Below are 17,778 nucleotides of genomic sequence, written 5' to 3'. Positions count from 1 at the left end.
TAGATTTTCGTTCTCTTTGAACAAGGCTAGTGAGTTTGCTGACTAACTTTTGTAATCTAGGTCTCTCAAAGCTACGGAATCTCTTAGTTAACACATCAATGCTTGAGCCCCATCTCCTTCATATGGCCTAAGATGAAGAACTGACTGCATGTCCAGCGCCGAAACAAGCTCATACCATATTTGCATTTGTTTTTCTTTACAAATTTCTCTCCCTTAAGCTATAGCTGCGTCTTTTTCGGCTCGTGAAGCGTTAGGGCGTGTAGAAGGGACAAAATCTTCAAACGTGCTACTAACATCAAGTACCTTGTACAACTTAAGGACAAAAATGCGAGCTTCAAATTGCTCCGAAAAGTACAAAAAGTCTTCCTCTTTCCCGCTGAATCGGATACGTTCGTTCTTATCGCTCATCTCTTGTCTAACCAGTCTCAATTCGAAACAAAAATTAGTCTCTGTAATCATTTTATCAATCCGAAACCTTTTCACTTGTTACTTTCATACAAAAACCAACTCTTAGGAGAACTGGGATTAAAAGGTCGGCAAACAAAAAAGTCCTACATGCACACACCCTCTTGTCTCTGTCAGGTTACTGTGTATTACATTAATAATATAAGCTGTGTGTTGATGTGAGAGAGAAGTATAAATCAACGTTTCAATTGGCGGCAAGATTTGTTACAAATCAGTCGGTTTATATAGCATTATGTTCCCGCAATCATAGCTTAATGGTTGTGACATCAAACTCAAACTGAACTTTTAAATCAAAAATCGGAAATGATCGGGGTGAAGGAAGTCAAGAATGATAAAACATTAAAAATAAAACCTTGACAGAAAAGTGCAGGCAATACTAAAAAAAATTAACTTCAAATTATAAACAGTCTCAAAGCACTAAAAAATGAGCTATTCTCAGAAAATGTTTGTTAGGCCCCAATTGAACGTAACTCGAATCTATTAATAATAAAACCTTGACATGAATATTGACTCGTCTGTATTTGACATGAAAAAAAGAGAAAAAAGTTGTTGGAAATTTAAAAAAAAATAGCGACCCTATAAATGTCGATTACTTTCATTGTGAAAAATCCACGATGAGATCACAATCACCTTGTGTAGCACTGCACGTCAATTTAAAACGCGTAATTGACCCACATCTTGGCGTAATACAATAATTTTACGGAAGATAATTCTTAATGAACAAAAGTGATGCTGAAAATTAACTTTAATGTTCCGAAAAATTTAAATCTCAATTACTCGAAAAAAATGAATATAAGAAAATCTTTTGTTTGAAATTCTGCGCTCGGGAGGCTTTCTAATGATACCATTCACAACTCTACGATGAATATACCGATCCACCAAAATTGACTCAAGAAAAGGAACAGCTGGGGCAAATTGGCATAGTGTATTGGCTTATAGAACAGTTAGAGAGGTTTTAGAACAGTTTGAATTGTGCAAATGGAGTTAGACGAAAATTGTTTTATCCGTCCTATTTTTCCCGTATTTCGGTTTATGTTGTTTCTTTAGAAGCAACATTTGGACGTTTTTTGACTCGTTCAATCTGAAAAAAAAGTTTTCCTTTTCTTTTTTAGCTGTTTCTCTTTTTTACCACAGCCTGACTTGGTAGCTTAGTGGAATTATTTAGAGACAAGCAAAAATATTTAACTGTTTAAAGATGAACTTTGAACTGTTCTTTGAATAAACTTATATGCACAATTCTTTACTTTATTATTTGTTAGCACTTGAATTGCCTCACCCATCTTCACTCAAAAATTTTGCTTTATACGAAGATTGAGCTAATTTTTTTCAGGTAATACGAACATCAGACATCCGTATGCGTCTGGACCTCCCGGAGGGGGTGACGCTACTGCTGGAATTAATTCGGGGCAGTCTAGACAGATGTCGTACCCTGGTCCATACGTAGTGACGTCAGGATCCTCATCCGTGGGGATGGTCGGTCACGGAATCAAACCATCTCAAGCAGCCACCAGATCTCCTCTACAGTTCGGTATCAATGCCCACATTCAGCAGCAGCAGAGGCTACAACAGCCCCTGGAGTCGACGTCATCAAGTGACGCCATTGATTCCTCAGACGAGGATGAAGAAGAAGATGAGCCGATGCCAGACAACGCTTTTACACGCCTCGCTAACATGTAAATTTTGTTTTGATAATTGCGACAGTTTTTGATCGATTTACGTGCTCTCAGTATTATTAAGTGCTTTCAAGGTTGTTGGCTAATATATAGCTCCTGTTGATCATTTTCGGAATTTTCTGGCAGATGGGTTCGATATCGTTTCGAGTTACGCTTTCTAGAACAAAGAGGCCCTGTAATGAGGATTTGCACATAATATTCCGCAACCGCATATTTGACTTAATTTTCTACCAAGTGAAGGGATAGGAAACTTTCAAAGAAATCACATACCATTTGAAAATAATAGGTGTCTGAGGTTGTAGATATTGTTGCAATCTCAAACTACTAAATGAAATAAATAATAAATCTGCCACATTAGAGAGCAGATGGCACCTGTCATTAATAAGACTACTAGACAAGACGAGCAGCAAAATGAATGGAAACAAGAAACATTGGTTGAGATAACAAGCAAAATTACACAAATTTACTTGTCCTTCGCTAGAAAGAGGACGTGACCTCTCATTAATGGAACCAGGTAATCAATCGACAAAAAGAAGAAAAAAGGGGCCAGGTTCAAATATGTTTTAAGTTTATTATAGCTGTAAGCTGTGCGGAGCTATATTGCGGTGTTCTTGGTTTTTAGGACTCGAAGAGGAGTATTGGTTTTCTCTCGGTTTTTTTTTTACAGGAAGTAATTTTGTTGACGCGGCATTTTGACCTAACAGCGAAAGTGAGAAAAGCTCTCGTGGTGAACAGATTTTCGCTAAGCGAGATGAGTTTCTTTAATCATGCGCTGCGTTCAGTGAATGACTTTTCGACTTTGAAAAATGTTTTTGAGAGAACGGTGCATACAGATAACCGTTTATAGCCGGTTTTTCGTCCATTCGGCTCATTTTTTTAAACTTGTAATTCGGTTTTTTATAGAATTTTTTTGATCGATGCTGCATTAATATATAGCTTTATAAAATTGATACCACAAGGTTTTCGAGGGCCTAATAATATTTTTCAAGCGTAAAATGGGCTCATATTTCTCAATTTTAGGTCGATTTTTAGATTTTTTTTAATTATATCTTCTTGTTTGGATCTTCGAGCGGACTTTTTGCTGAAAAATCAATGTATGTGGCAACGTCTGATTGGCAATTCGTGCATTGGACAACTCTTTTGAGCGTGACTTTTTTTTTGTTTTATCAAATTGTACGCATACTAATCCGATATTTTTCATTCTTTGTCCAATTTTTGTTATTTGTTTTTGTTTTAATTAGAAGAAAAAGTTTTTCTTCGCAAACCCAGTTGTTTAATTTTTGTGTTTTTAACATGAATTGTTTTTTGACGTCTAATCTTTGAAATTCAAGGGACGATATTAATTTTTTATATATACAATTTTAATATTTTGACTATTTTTAGTTTAGTATTTAGTTTAGCGAATCTCGGTAACTTTTTCTCATTTTTCATTTCAACAAAATTATGGTTGTGTAATGTTTTTGAGCCATGATTGCTAAATAATTATTTGTTCTTAATTTTGGATCAATAATATTTTGGAGTGTATTTAAAACAGAATGTAAATGTCAACGCCCTTTGTGAAAACTGTGTTCAGGTCAAACGGCTGAACTAATCGAAAAGCAGAGAAGAGAGAGTGATTTTCTGATCGTTTTGTTGAAAACCATTGTATATATTAAATGTGAAACAAATATTACATATTTATATTCGGTCATCTGTTTTTGCCATTTTGCCTAATTTGAGCTTTTCTAACATTTTTTGTATTCTTCATAAATTTTTTTAGTCTTTGCAGATTTGTGTGACGGTTCATTATTAGCAAGTTATTTAAATTTGAGGAAAATTGGCTATTTTCGAGCAAATATTTGCCGTTTTTTCTATGTTAAGGTTTTTGACTTTCGACCTTACGTCTCCTGCTCTAGTTTTTGTCAGTCATTTCTAGGTTAAGAGTTACTTTTTAGGTGTTGCTACTATGAACTGACAGTTCAAATCTAGTCATGGCAATTTTCTCAAACATAAATTACTATTTATTTTATATTGTTTCAGTTTTTTTGCTCTAAGCGTTTTCAACCGTCAATTGATTTTTCTCTCCCTCGTTTTGGATGAGTGAATGATCTGGCAGAAAAGGTTGAAAACAATGTTTGCGGAATAATGATTGGGAAGAATTGTGAAAGCTAAACAGGGCATATGCCACTATTAAAATGCACAAATTTTCTACTTATTTTGTTTTCTTTTGCGCTTATATTTTAATGTTGTTTATTATTTCTCAGTAAATGTTTGTTTGGGTGACTGATTTTCGAGAGAATGTAATTAACATTTCTTCAAATTAGTGGCTCGAAAATTGCATTTAGCGTTTGCAGAGAGTGTTTTTAGATCTTCTTTACGGTTTTATCCGTCATCTCATTTCCCTTTCGAGTTTCTTTTTATGAACCCATTTTATTGGGTTGTCTGTCAATTGTTAATATTTTGTTGCAAACTATCTGTATAATAGGTTCCTTTACCAATAGTTTTTTCCGGAGTTGCCACTAAAGTTTAATTGTATGAGGTGGTGTATTTTTGTCCGATATTTTTCTCATATTTTTTCTTTGTTTCAAAATGCTTATTATAATTAGGTGAAATATGCATTAGTTCAGTGAAGATATTCACTTTTCTCTCTCGAGTTGTTTCTGGCTATGTTTTTCGTCGTCTGGTGCTCTTTTTCGTTTTGCATTTGTTCACACAGCAAAGCTGAAAAAGTCAAATTTTCTATATCTTTTTTCGCTCACTAACGGCGTTTACGCGCGTGATGTCATTTCTCTCTCTCTCTCTCTATCTATCTCTCTAGCAAAGGTTTTTAAGATCATTTTCGTGAATAGATTTTGATCCTACGAGACATACCTTACTCAATAAAATGACTTCTGTTTTTCAAAACTTGAAGTTTAATTAGATTTAGCTTAAGGTCACAGGAACTCATATGTGCAGTGAAGGTATCTAAGAAGAGGCTTCTGCGGAATGAATTTTAACAAACTTGTAATTTATGGCTGAATGTTTTTTACCTCGCTTTTTGAGTGGTACCAATTTTTTTTTCAATTTTGATCTGTATATGTTTCTATCTCTTATATGTCACGCAAGTCTATTCTTTCGCAGTTATTCCGGAAATCTGCAGGCTTTGTTGAATCAATAGCTTTTAACTAACCACGAGATGGTGGCCGCCGTATTGGCCGACAGGGCGTTTAGCCGACAACCAAAAAATGAGAAATTTAACCGACAATTTAAGTAAAATGAGCAATAAAACTTATTCTGAAGCTGTGATTGGCCAATTTAAAACACTATTTCGTAAGCGGACAAATATACCGTAGTTATTTCATCAACTAGAGTAACGAAGGTCTATCCGTGGTCGGACCGTATTTTACCGCATCTGGCCATGCCTCGCGGGCCATGGCCATGCCTTAGCGGCCCGTGGGACTTGATATGAATCTATCACAACCGAACTACTGAGACTTTTATGGACCAATGAGACTTATGACCAATTATGATAAAACTGTCGGCTAAATTTCTCATTTTTTCCTTGTCGGCTAAACGCCCTGTCGGCCAATTTTCATAGCACCCCACGAGATAGATGCACATATAACTCAACAAAGAAAGAGCAGCAGCACCTTTTGCTAAGACTAGTTCCTAAGACTGCCAATTAACAACAAAAACAGAAACACACATTTACAAACAATTTTGTTTAACACAAAGTATTGAAGCTATTAGCTCATTGAAATCATTAGCTCATAAATGAATAGAAATTTATTTCATTATTACATAAACGAATGATTTTATATATTCACTTGGGTCTTGTTTGAAAGTCAATGAGACCTTTTAATGGTACTGTTTGAAAATCAACGAAAAGAACCCAAAATGTTGACCTCTCACAAAATTTTAAAATGCCTAGTGCTAGTCATAAAACATTTTAAAAACCTAAAAACTAAAGAAGTTAATGTTTGCTTTGACAGATTAATGTTTGACAGAAAGGAGAACCAAAAGGGCCAAATTCAGAAATGTTTGAAAAGCAATTAAAATCAAAATCATCCAAACGGTTTGCTTTCATTTGACTGATTAACTAGGTTCCGTGATCAATAAATAGGAAACTAATGGGAACTCCTGTGATTAACCAGATTAGTAAAAGTGCAACAAAAGTGTCGAGCCCGGACTTGAGTCTCAGAGCTTTTCAGCTCTGAACCAGCACATTTCAAGAGTAAAAATTTAATTCAGTTCTGAAAATTCTATCTCCAGAATATTTTAAGTTTCTTTAGGTGCAATATATCTTCATTATGATTATATGGGGGTCATAGTGTTCGTCCAGGCTAAACGTATCCTGTATAGTCTGAAAATTACTCTAACCCCAAAATTAAGTCAGTAGAATAAAGTCATATTTTTGTAGCTTATAACTAGCAATTACTATAGTATTTTACACAGTATTTATATTTAAGCTGGTTTGTAGGCAATTACAACAAAACCCATTTAGCCCAGTGGTTACGACTTGATACGCAAATTAAATGTTACAAGTACCCACGCGAAGATCTAATCGCATATAAAGCAAACCTTGTTGGCTGGAGTTAAGCTGAACATATTATTTTTCATTAAATTTTACTCAAAAATCAGACTGGCCAGTGTAAATAGTGACATGATCAGAGTACTGGGCATCCTTAAAAAAAACAGAATGTCTGATTCAGAGCTGATTTTTTCTTCCACCAACCTCCGGGAAGGCACTGAAACTATAAGCTATTCAATTGAAACATATTCAAATGGTTTCCTTTCAACGCCAATGGGAACTGTCATTGTTGTGATGGTAACAAGACTTAAAAAATCTCTTAAGAACAAATGTAAAAAATTTAATTGAAATTTGTTGTATCAAAGTTAATTAACCAGTAGTTAAAACATATAGCCACTTTTTGTTTCATTAGAAACACGATGTGACCTGTTATTAGTGGGCCCGAGTTACAAGTGGACAGAAATAAGACAAAAAATCTTTCTCGTTTTTTATTCGTTTTCTGAGTCATAACAGCCATTAGGTATCAACTCACTGTATTATGTAGTTTCCCTATCTCTTTTGGAAACCAATTGGACTCCTGATTAATGAGATTGAATCATAGGACTACAAAAACTGCAACCATTGCATGCAATTCATTAAATTTTTACAAAAAGGCTGTGTCGAAGCCATAAAAACCATGAGCTATTCCCTGCAAAAAAATATTTTCATTGGCACCATTGGAACGTAATTGGGATATGGCGTTTATTGAACGTGGATATGAAATGACATTGATCTGAAAAAATTGAAAAAATGAAGAGGTTTTTAAAATCCTTTCGTTAGAAATCCGCTATTAGACCAAAACTAGGCTTTCTATCGCTGCGCGTCTATTAAAAACATGTTGTGTCCAAATCTGGTCGTAATAGATTAATTTTACACAAAAAATTCTTAATTGACCAAAATTGACGCTGAAAGAAGAAATTTACGTCAATTGATATCAATGTTTATTATGAAGTTAAACCGCAATAACCGAAAGTGAAATTCAGAAAATTTATTGAAATTCTACTCTTGGAGGGCTTTCTAATTTTACTACTCACAATTCTCTACGCTGAATATGTCGATCGGCAAAAAATTGACTAAAAAATACCGGCCATTTGAGCATATATTTCCTTTCCCCCACTGAAGTGGCGTCGCAACAACAATTGTTTTGGTGTCATTGCTGAACGAAAGTCACGAGAGATGAAAAAGAGATCCATGTGGCTCATACATTCATCGATGTGAGAGCTATAGAAAAAGTGAAGCAAATGAGCGAAACTTTTTGCGACAACATATACGACATTTGGAATGAGATTCCATAGATCTACCAGATTGACATAGTGTTTTAGCTTGCAGAATAATTAGAAAATGCCAATTTATACGCTTTTTCGCCATATTTTTGCGCCAAAAAATTATGTTAGTTTCTGCTAATGCAATTTTGTTTTTCTAATATGTTTTTATCAGTAATGGTATGGGAGTAGGTATAGCCATTTTCAACGTACACAAGTATAGATAAAATTTTGAGCTTTTTTGCCGTTTGGGAACATTTTTATTCGGATTTTCTCTCCAGCTTTTACAGCCTAATGAGAGTTTAGTTGTTGCTGTTGCAAAAATGTGCGAGTTTAGGCGATCTTTTGAATTGATTACTACAATTTTAAGGTCGTCTTTGTCAAAGAAATCTGTTTCAATGAAAACAATTTTTTATTAGTTTTGACTACTTTCAATGATTTTGGTGTATTTGCTATTTTCGTGCTTTTCAGCATAGTTTTTCGCGCTAAAGTGACTGTTATAGTGATGGTGTTATTGAAAGGAGACATATCGATATTTGGCAGGTCAACTCTTTACTGACAACTCTTTACTGAAATATTTATCCCACTCAATATTTATCCTGCTCAGCCACTCAATGCCCTTCGGGCTTTACCTGTTTATCCCGTATTTAAGGACGAAAAGTTTAAAGGGTCAGTTATAAAATCAGTCAAGCAAAATTTTTACTGCATTTCAATAGTTGACCCCCAATCAATTAGTCTCCAGAGACCTTTTAATGCTCTATAACTTCATTGCCTGGCAACTCAAACCTGAAAAAACAAGCAGAGCAGAAAAAACCAAAAAGAAAGAAAAAGACAATTTATTTAATACTTCTTTTTGGTTTTTTCTGCTCTGCTTGTTTTTTCAGGTTTGAGTTGCCAGGCAATGAAGTTATAGAGCATTAAAAGGTCTCTGGAGACTAATTGATTGGGGGTCAACTATTGAAATGCAGTAAAAATTTTGCTTGACTGATTTTATAACTGACCCTTTAAACTTTTCGTCCTTAAATACGGGATAAACAGGTAAAGCCCGAAGGGCATTGAGTGGCTGAGCAGCTCTATTGGAGCCTTACGCCTTTATAGTGTCTAAGTATGCGATTCACCGAAACTTTTTAATGCTCTCTTCACTTTCCAATTTTCGACTTTTTGTTAAAGTAGTCAAATTAGTAAGTGTTTGAAATCACATTTGAATACCAAAAGGAGCAAAAAGAGTAGGTTTAAAGCGTGATATTTGTTGAAAGTGATGTTTTTGAGAGGGAATTGTTTCCATGTGAGTCATTTACTAATTTTATCTTGATTTTGTGTCGGGGAATGTCTTCATGAGGTGACACGTGTTCCTGGTTCCTTATTTTGAATTAATCAAAGGGCAGTTAAAGGTTTGAAGTTTTAGCCAATCTTCGAGTTTTGCCTGTGTGTAAGGTTTTTTGTTGTCCGGTCTTTTAGTTTCCTTCGAGACTAGTCTCACTTGAACTCGACTATCGCCTAAATGAATATATTTAAGCGTTTGCATTGATATTAACGTTTCAACATTTTGGATATTCGATTTTAAAAGTATCGCTGACGTTTTTAATTTTGTCTGTTTGCAATGATCTTTTTCGTCCTATCGCTTAATTTCTGTAATGGAGTTTTTGATGAGGTATAATTGAAGTAGTTTGGTCTTTTGATTTTGTATCTAAGGTTTTCAACATTTTGACAGCAATTTTTCGCACAAAAATTCTCCAGTTTTAATCCATCTTGGAAGCTATTTCTTTTCCGGTCACGTTGTGTTGTCAATGACTGGCCTCCTTTTCTCTCTGATGAGCGTTATATAATTCGCGTCCATACCAAGGTTTTGATGACTTTAAAATGACTCGTTTAAAAATGGTTGCCTACTTCGTATCTAGAGGCAATAATGGCATGTATAATAATAGACCCTCTGATTCAATAAATTGGAAGCTATTTCGGTTTCAGTTATCAGCCAACGTTTTTTATTTTGAAAACATTTGTTTCTAAAAATAATAGTTTGTGTTTTTGTCTGTGCTTATTGGCTTTTTTGTACTGAAGCAATTCGTTTTTAACTGAGTTTTTTTTACTGTGGGGCTAATAGTTGTGAATGCAAGTTTTGTGATTTTTTGTTTCTGCGTTTTATTGTGCAATCCTGTTGTGTTTATATGCATTATAATGAGTGATGTCTTGTCTAAGGATCAGACTTTTTTAATGGCACTTCTTTAAAGCCCTCATTGAAATTTTCTTTTGGCCTTTTTACTTCGTTTCTCATTTCTGTTCTTTAGTGGTGTTTAATGTCTAAGTTGTCATAGCTTGACCGCTTACTTAATATGCTTTTGTTATTAATAGCCGCCCTCATCTTCTCAGCCGGCTATTATAGCGCTCCTATTTTTTTACAATTCAAAGAATTTGAATTGTATTGGGGCGCTGTCTTTTTGTTTTTTTTTTAAGATCTGTTCACACATTTTCATGATTTTTGAAGTCAAATTGGAGTGGTGATTTTGGTCACGCCGAAACAGGAAGTGGAGCCAAAAAGCGAGTGGTTTTGCGGCGTGAAATTTTTTCTCTCTAAATTTAAAGTAGAGTGAGAAAACGGTGTTTGAACAAAATTTCGCTTTCTCGCTAGTGGTTTTTTGTTCACATGCGACAATTTCACTTTGATTTTTACTGTTTTTTCGATTTTTTGGATCGGATTTTTTTCTAAATGGTTTTCACAATCCGTTCATAGTCCGTTCTTGGTCTAGTTTTCTGTTTAGTCAATGAAAATTCTTTGAATTGTACGTCAGGACTTGTCCTGCTATGTTTTTTTACTTCGTCGAATAAAAAAATGTTTCGCTTTACCTCATTTTGCCGCCTTTTCAACATTTTGCGTGAAATCTTTTTGACTTCTCTAGGCTAGTTTCTCTCTTCTCTCATTCTGCTAAAAGTGATTTTGAACATCAGTTGCTCAGCAAAGCAATTCAAAATGAACAGAGATAGTACAAAAATGGATGTCAGAAATAGAAACGGGATAAACCCATAAAGCCCAATTTTAGATGCCCGCTATTTGAACGTCGTTCCTATAAGTCTTATTTACCATCTCTAATGCTTATTGTTATTGATAGTAGCCCCTGTAGCCTCTCTCTAAGAAACAGAAGTATGTTCAACTACGAAATACCATCAAAATAAATCGGACTTAAAAAATGTTTTTGTACAAAAATTTTTTTTTCAATATCTACTGTTATTTCAATCCCAATCATGCTTATTGGAATCAACGGCGGCTATTTTCCGGCAATCTGCCGGGTATGTTAATTGATTTTGAAAACATTATTTTTCTACAAAATGGGAATTGAGTTTTTGTTTTGATTCATGTTTGTTTCAGTATATGCTGTGCTGACTGTTTGATGGTGTTTTCTGTGCTTGTTTTGGTATACTTTCTGTTGATTATGGCAGGCTGAAAATTGTTGTGGATTTTCGTTTTTTTAATGATTTTGTTATCTTGTAGTTTGTGATCTGATTTTATGATGTATTACATATCTCACTAAGTTTACTTTTATTCAATTTGGAAACTCGAAATTAAATCATGGAAAAGCAATTAAATAAAAAAAACGTGTACCTGATGCTAAGATAAAATTAACGTCAATATGTTTTAAATTTGACCGAAGAATGAAGTAATTGAGTCGAATACTTTTTAACTCTACCGGGGATTTGCCGATGACATTCTCCACCACGGTGGTCTTCTATAAAAGTACCTAAACTGGGGGTTGTTTTCCAGCAGCCAGGGTCTGCTGTTTAGCGTTGTCTTGTACCGCTGCCAGATTTGTGGGCAACATTGGAAATGACTTTCTTAAATTTTTCGAATTTTTGGCCCCGTTTTTTTGTTCAAAATTAATTCAATCAGGAAAGTAACTAAGATGTTTATAAGATAGCAATATTTGTTCGATTTCAGCGATAAACCCCCAAGCCATCTCAAATCATCAACCAACTCTTGGAACTCACCTGTCCTTCCGTCGTCCATAAACCACCATCAAGCTGGAGGAGGGGGCGGTTCATCTTCTACTTCTACAGCTTACAGCAGCAACCACGCCTACTCCCACTCAGCGTCTTCTGCCATCTCCCCACCACCCTCCACAGCCCTCTCGGGTTCAACAGGGGTCAAGTTCATGACCAGTGTGACCACCATCGGAGGCACGCCCTCAACTCCATCCGGCGCAGCCGGTGGTGTCTTTCCAGCACCTGTTGGAAACAATGGCAATGTTATTGCCAACCGGAATGCGCCAGGATTTGACCAGTCCGAGTTACAACAGCAGTTAAATAAGCGCCTAAGGCAGCGCAATAAAAACGAATCTAACAACAGTGTAATGAATGGAGCCAGCATTTATGAAAGCAGACTCCACGACTATAATAATGACGACGACGAAGATCTGTATCGTACGTAATGATTCGTTTGCTAATACTGATATTAATTGATGAAAATTGAATTTGAGGTTGATTGATGAAAAAATTGCATTTTAAATTGCTCTCGAAGTTTGAAGCAATTATTGTAAACATGTGCCTTTGTGAAAGATTTTTGCTTGACCGTTTTTGAGCTTTTGTTCTAGAATATTATTTGACTTCTCAAGTCAATTTTCACTCTTTTCTTCATTTTTAAGCGATCTCAATCGCTCTCACTCCGAAGTAAATTCATTTGCAAAAATAGGTTCTTTTCCGTTTGTGCCCCCCCCCCAGCTTAGTGGGTGCATATTATTTGCACCCCCAGAAGCATGTGCCATATTTTTACATAATGATTTAACATGTTATGACACGTGCTTTGTAACTGGGGGGAGCATAACGTACCGGGGGGTACAAACGGAAAAGATCCCAATGAGAAAAGCGATGGGGGTGCAAATAGGCATCCACTAAGCTGGAGGGCGGACACAAACGAAAAAGAGCGGAAATTTTTTATATATTCTGCAGCCCCTGAATTAAATTGCCCCGCGTGTCGTTCGAGAGTAATTTGTCCGACGTTAACCGGTTTATGTTTATCATTTGCGCTTTACGGTTTCTACATATTGTTGACGGCTCTTCCCTCTCGTTTTCTGTTACTATAAGAGTTTATTTGCATGTGGTCGGTTGTGCAATGCAATTAATTTTTCTGGTTTGTGCTAGCATCCAAAATGGAGCGGCGGAAGAGCTTAGAGCGTCATATCCAAACGAGGCCAAGCATTGAGGTACTGCAGGAAAGAAACATACTGCCCAAACAGGCGGCCAGAGAAAACCGGGAACGCATTAAACTGGAGCTGAGTCAGAAGCTGTCTAGAAGGATCTCAATGCGACCATCCAAGCAAGAGTTAGTGGATAGGAACATCTACTCTGAGAAAACGGAGAAACAGAAGGTCGAGGAGCTTGAGAAAAAGAAATCTAACCTCAACTACAAAGTAAGTTATTTCCTGGTCGTAAGAAGCAAAAGCACTCTTACCTGAACAAGTTAAATTGATTTTTTTGGATACGAAACTACGGCTTGGGTGGTGGCGGTCAAGCAAGCCGATAGGCAAGCAAGCCGAATTTTGAAAATGAGGTCAAGTAAGCCAAAAAATTTTCGGATACCCGTATTTTTTAAGTTGCCCCTGGCGGGCCGGTGGGCGCGCGTCGCGGCTTCGCCGCGATAACCGGCCCGCTATTTCCGGATTACATCCCACAGCGGATGACAGGTGTGGCCATGGACAGCGGTCTGCTGAGGCCCGTACCCACTAGATGTCTTAAAATTGACGCATTTTTGTTTCTTTGGTGCATTGGAATACATTATGCACTATAATACTACGCGCAGTATTGATTGTAACGGCTGACAATGTATTATTTCTGATAGATTACATAACTATTACATAACTTTCGGCCTGCTTTTCTGTCGGCTTGCTTGCCTGCCTATCGGCTTACTTTGCGTTCACCGTAGCTTGGATCTGAAAATCTTATTCTTAGCTGAATTATGTTTTCAATTCACATGAAGACACTTACTGAGTACTTCTGCAATAATTTGCGTATGAAATTAAGCAACATTGTCTAGAAATGATTGGTGGAACTGGGTTCTGAACAAGTTCTATTAATTTCACCTAACTAAGTTTTTCTACTTACTAGCTGAGCCAACGACCGACTGTGGAGGAACTGAAAAAGAAAAAGATTCTGCGCTTCGACGAATACGTACACGAGCAAGAGGTAGAAGAGTATGACAGGCGAGCTGACAAGCCATGGACACGTCTCACCCCCACTGATAAGGTACTCACAAATCCTCCCTACTCATAATTCCTACTCATAAATTAAAAGCCAGGCATAAGAAAATTTAATAACTGTTATTGATCGTGAGCTGTTTTCAGTATAAGAGCGCCGTCTAACCATTGCTAATTATTTCCGACGAGCTAAAGTTGTGTTTGCTTCACATCTTATGGCAAACTAGAATATTTTAATAGCCGCGTAGTGGCAGTTGAGTTATTTGTTTTCAAACATTGTCTGAATGAAATATTGTCTGTATACTTTTTGTGCGAGGGTTCTTCAGACGGGCATTCTTTTTTTGAATTCCGCATTGAATCAAAACTGGCACGATGACATTATTTCGAAATATTGAGGTCACTTTATTCAAGTTTTGGATCACATTGATGTGCGGAACTATTTTGAGATTTTCACTCACACGTTCATTTTGATTGACTACTATAAAAAGACCGTCGTTTATACAATTTCCGAATGTCGTGCGTGGCGTCCTTTTTTCACAGTTATTAGAGCAAGTATTTTTTTCATTCTCTGGATTAGTTTTCTGGCCACACGTTACTATCAACATGATTTTTCTTCGCTCTCAAATTGATTTTGACGGCTTACTTTAATTGGAGGGGTTGAGGTCAATTGAGGTTATCTCAATATAGTTGAAGGTTAATTGAAGGCAGCTTTACAGTACATAAGTCTGAATCAATTGAAGACCACAACAAGTATTAAATTAAAATTTTCAGGTCACATTCTTTTCATTGGTATTTTGAGGCTAAAGGTCTGCGAAGTTATCGAAGCTATTTTCTGGCAATCTGTTAGCTGTTTTTTCACTTTTATTTCGGTGTTCTTTCTTGACTACGTAAGCATTCGTGTGCGGTTCTTTCTTACCCAAGTAGTCTGTTTTTTTTTGGTTTTTATCCAGCAATCCGCCAGCTGTTCTTCCGGACTTCTTTCGTTCCAGTTTGACGTCTTATCTTCATTGCTTTCAATTTTAAACCGTCAAGATCATTTGGCAGTCTGTAATTAATAGTCGTACAGCGATAGCTGGGGCTATTATAGCCTTTCCTTGGTTTTTTACAATTCAGAGTTTGAATTGTATTGTCGCGCTGTCGTTTCATAAAGATCTGCTGACACATTTTTATGAATTGTGAGGTCAAATTGAAGCGATGATTTTGGTCACGCCGAAACATGAAGTGAAGCGACAAAGCGAGTGGTTTTGTGGCGTGATTGTTTTAATCGTAGAGTGAGACAACGGAGAATGAACAAAATTTCCCAATCCGGTCATAGTCCATTCTAGATCTAGTTTTTTGTTTAGTCAATGAAAATTCTTTGAATTGTTGGTCAGGATTTGTCCTGCTATGTTTTTTATTTCGTCGTCAAGATTTTTGTTACGACCATATGACGTCACAATCACTTCAAATATGCTTTTTGTTCATACAATTTCAACTGAATTGCGTGCGTGACCTCATTTTTCACCCAGTGAAGCGAGTTTTTTTGGTTCAATCGCTTGAATAAGCTTTTGGTCACACTTGGTTTAACCTCACTCTCAAAATTGATTTTCTCATGTTGAAATTGGCTTTTCTTTAATTCAAAGAGATACGGTCAAGTGAGTGTGTGCCTCTGTAATTGAAGGTGACAGTGTAATAACATAGCTGGCAGATTGCCAGAAAATAGCAACAATAGCTTCGTAGATCAGCAGTCTCAAAAAGATATTATAAGAAACAAAATTCTTATTTAATGCTCAGATATTGAATTTTGATTAATCATCTTTCCAGCAGCATAAGTTGGACAGATTCTTAATCAAATTGTAAAATCTGAGTATTTAATAAGAATTTTTTTAATAGCCGCGAAGCGATAGCTGCTGAGGCTATTATTGGCCTTCTCTTGGTTTTTTATAATTCAAGGAATTTGAATTGTATTATGGCGCTGTCTTTTTTTAAAGATCTGTTCACACATTTTTATGATTTTTGAAGTCAAATTGGAGTAGTGATTTTGGTCTCGCCAAAACAGGAAGTGGAGCGAAAAAGCGAGGTTTTGCGGCTTGAATATTTTTTGCTCTAATTTTAAATTAGTGAGAAAGCGGTGTTGAACAAATTCGCTTTCTCGCTAGTGGTTTTTTGTTCACATGTGGCAATATCACTTTGATTTTTTTTCAATTTTTTGGATTGTTTTTTTTCTAAATGGTTTTTCCAATCCATTCATAGTCATTTCTAGGTCTAATTTTCTGTTTAGTCAATGAAAATTTTTTGAATTGTACGTCAGGACTTGTCGTGCTATGTTTTTTATTTCGTCAAGATTTTTGTTTCGACCATATGACGTCACAATCACTTCAAATCTGCTTTTTGTTCATTCGTTCATGCAATTTCAGCTGAATTGCGTGCGTGACGTTATTTTTCACTCTCACTGGAGCGAGTTTTTTTGTTCATGCGCGTGGTTAAATTTTTGGTCAGACGTGACTTACCTCACTCAATAATGACTTCCTCACTTTGAAATTGACTTTTGTTTACTTTAATTGAAAGAGATAAAGTCAGCTGAATGTGTGTCACTCTAAATGAAGGCTATTTGAGAGCAGCTAATAGAGGCAGCAATAAATATTACAGATTCTTATTCAAAATATAACATCTCAGCTCTTAATGAAAAGAACAATTTTTTGTCTGTCTCCTTCACTTTTTTTGAGACTGCAGATCTACAAAGCTATTGCGTCTATTTTCTGCCAATCTGCCACGTTCAACGTTATTACACTTCCACGTTTAATGCAGATCGAAAATAGCAGCAATAGCTTTGTTGGTTTTTTAAAACCTGGAGATAAACCAGTTCAGAATTTGCAAAAGTTTTCGTTACCGAAGCTTTATTTTTCCGACTTGAATTAAGGCATTAGATCAGAAGGCCTGAAGCTGTTGATTTTTTTGATATTTTCCCTGGTTCTTTTATGGTAATTAGTCGCCTATTTCTAGTTTACCTCGTAGCAGTTGTAAAGTGGGTTATATTGAAAGAGCTAGTTGGAATATAGGATTTAAATTCATTTAAGGACACACTATACTTTAGGCACTAGAAGCTCCTATTTGGAATGTTCTGTTTTTCAGGCAATGATCAGGAAAGAATTGAACGACTTCAAACAGCACGAGATGCCAGTCCACCCAGAAAGCCAACAATTCACCAGGTTAGTTGATATACTTGTGGTCATCATTACAAAAGATTACTTGCTGTCTGTTAAGTTCGCCTATATTCAAATTTACGAAAATCTCCACCGACAGATGCTCTTATGTTCTATGTCATTTTTTCTCTTTTACGAATAGATTAAGAATTCTTATTAAAACTTGTCAGTAAATGCGAAGCCTATGCGTATAATCATGGGTCTGTCTTCAATATTTTTCTGAGAAGGGTTATCTCTGAAAACGAAGAGTGTAAAATAGAGAAATCTTCGTTCATTTTTCCTGGAGCTAGTTTTAGCTTTTTGTTTAACACTTTTTGTTGATACATTGTAAACATTGGCCGATCTTTTGTCTGTACTCAAAGCATATGTTCTGACACCTTTTGAACAAAAAGCTATATTTATTTCCAACCCTAAAATTTGAAGTCGATTTTGGCCAATCAATTTCTTTTGCCGAGAGATACAACAGTGGTACCATTAAACTGGCCTTGA

General features: G+C 35.9%; 1 protein-coding gene across 1 annotated transcript in view; it reads left to right on the top strand.

The window, feature by feature from the left end:
* The window catches only part of LOC142358715 (uncharacterized), a 405,321-nt gene that overhangs the window by 373,452 nt on the left and 14,091 nt on the right, over nucleotides 1–17,778 (top strand). The window contains exons 5-9 of the mRNA XM_075410248.1: nucleotides 1,796–2,138; nucleotides 11,857–12,338; nucleotides 13,056–13,324; nucleotides 14,019–14,156; nucleotides 17,219–17,295. Of these exons, the coding sequence (XP_075266363.1) occupies nucleotides 1,796–2,138; nucleotides 11,857–12,338; nucleotides 13,056–13,324; nucleotides 14,019–14,156; nucleotides 17,219–17,295 (1,309 nt within the window). The remainder of the gene's footprint in view (nucleotides 1–1,795; nucleotides 2,139–11,856; nucleotides 12,339–13,055; nucleotides 13,325–14,018; nucleotides 14,157–17,218; nucleotides 17,296–17,778) is intronic.

This window comes from Convolutriloba macropyga, chromosome 2 (assembly GCF_964194025.1).
Source record: "Convolutriloba macropyga chromosome 2, txConMacr16.3, whole genome shotgun sequence".
NCBI lineage: Eukaryota > Metazoa > Xenacoelomorpha > Acoela > Convolutidae > Convolutriloba > Convolutriloba macropyga.
Note: the sequence above shows the minus strand (reverse complement) of the source record. Positions and strands in the feature narration are given on the sequence as shown.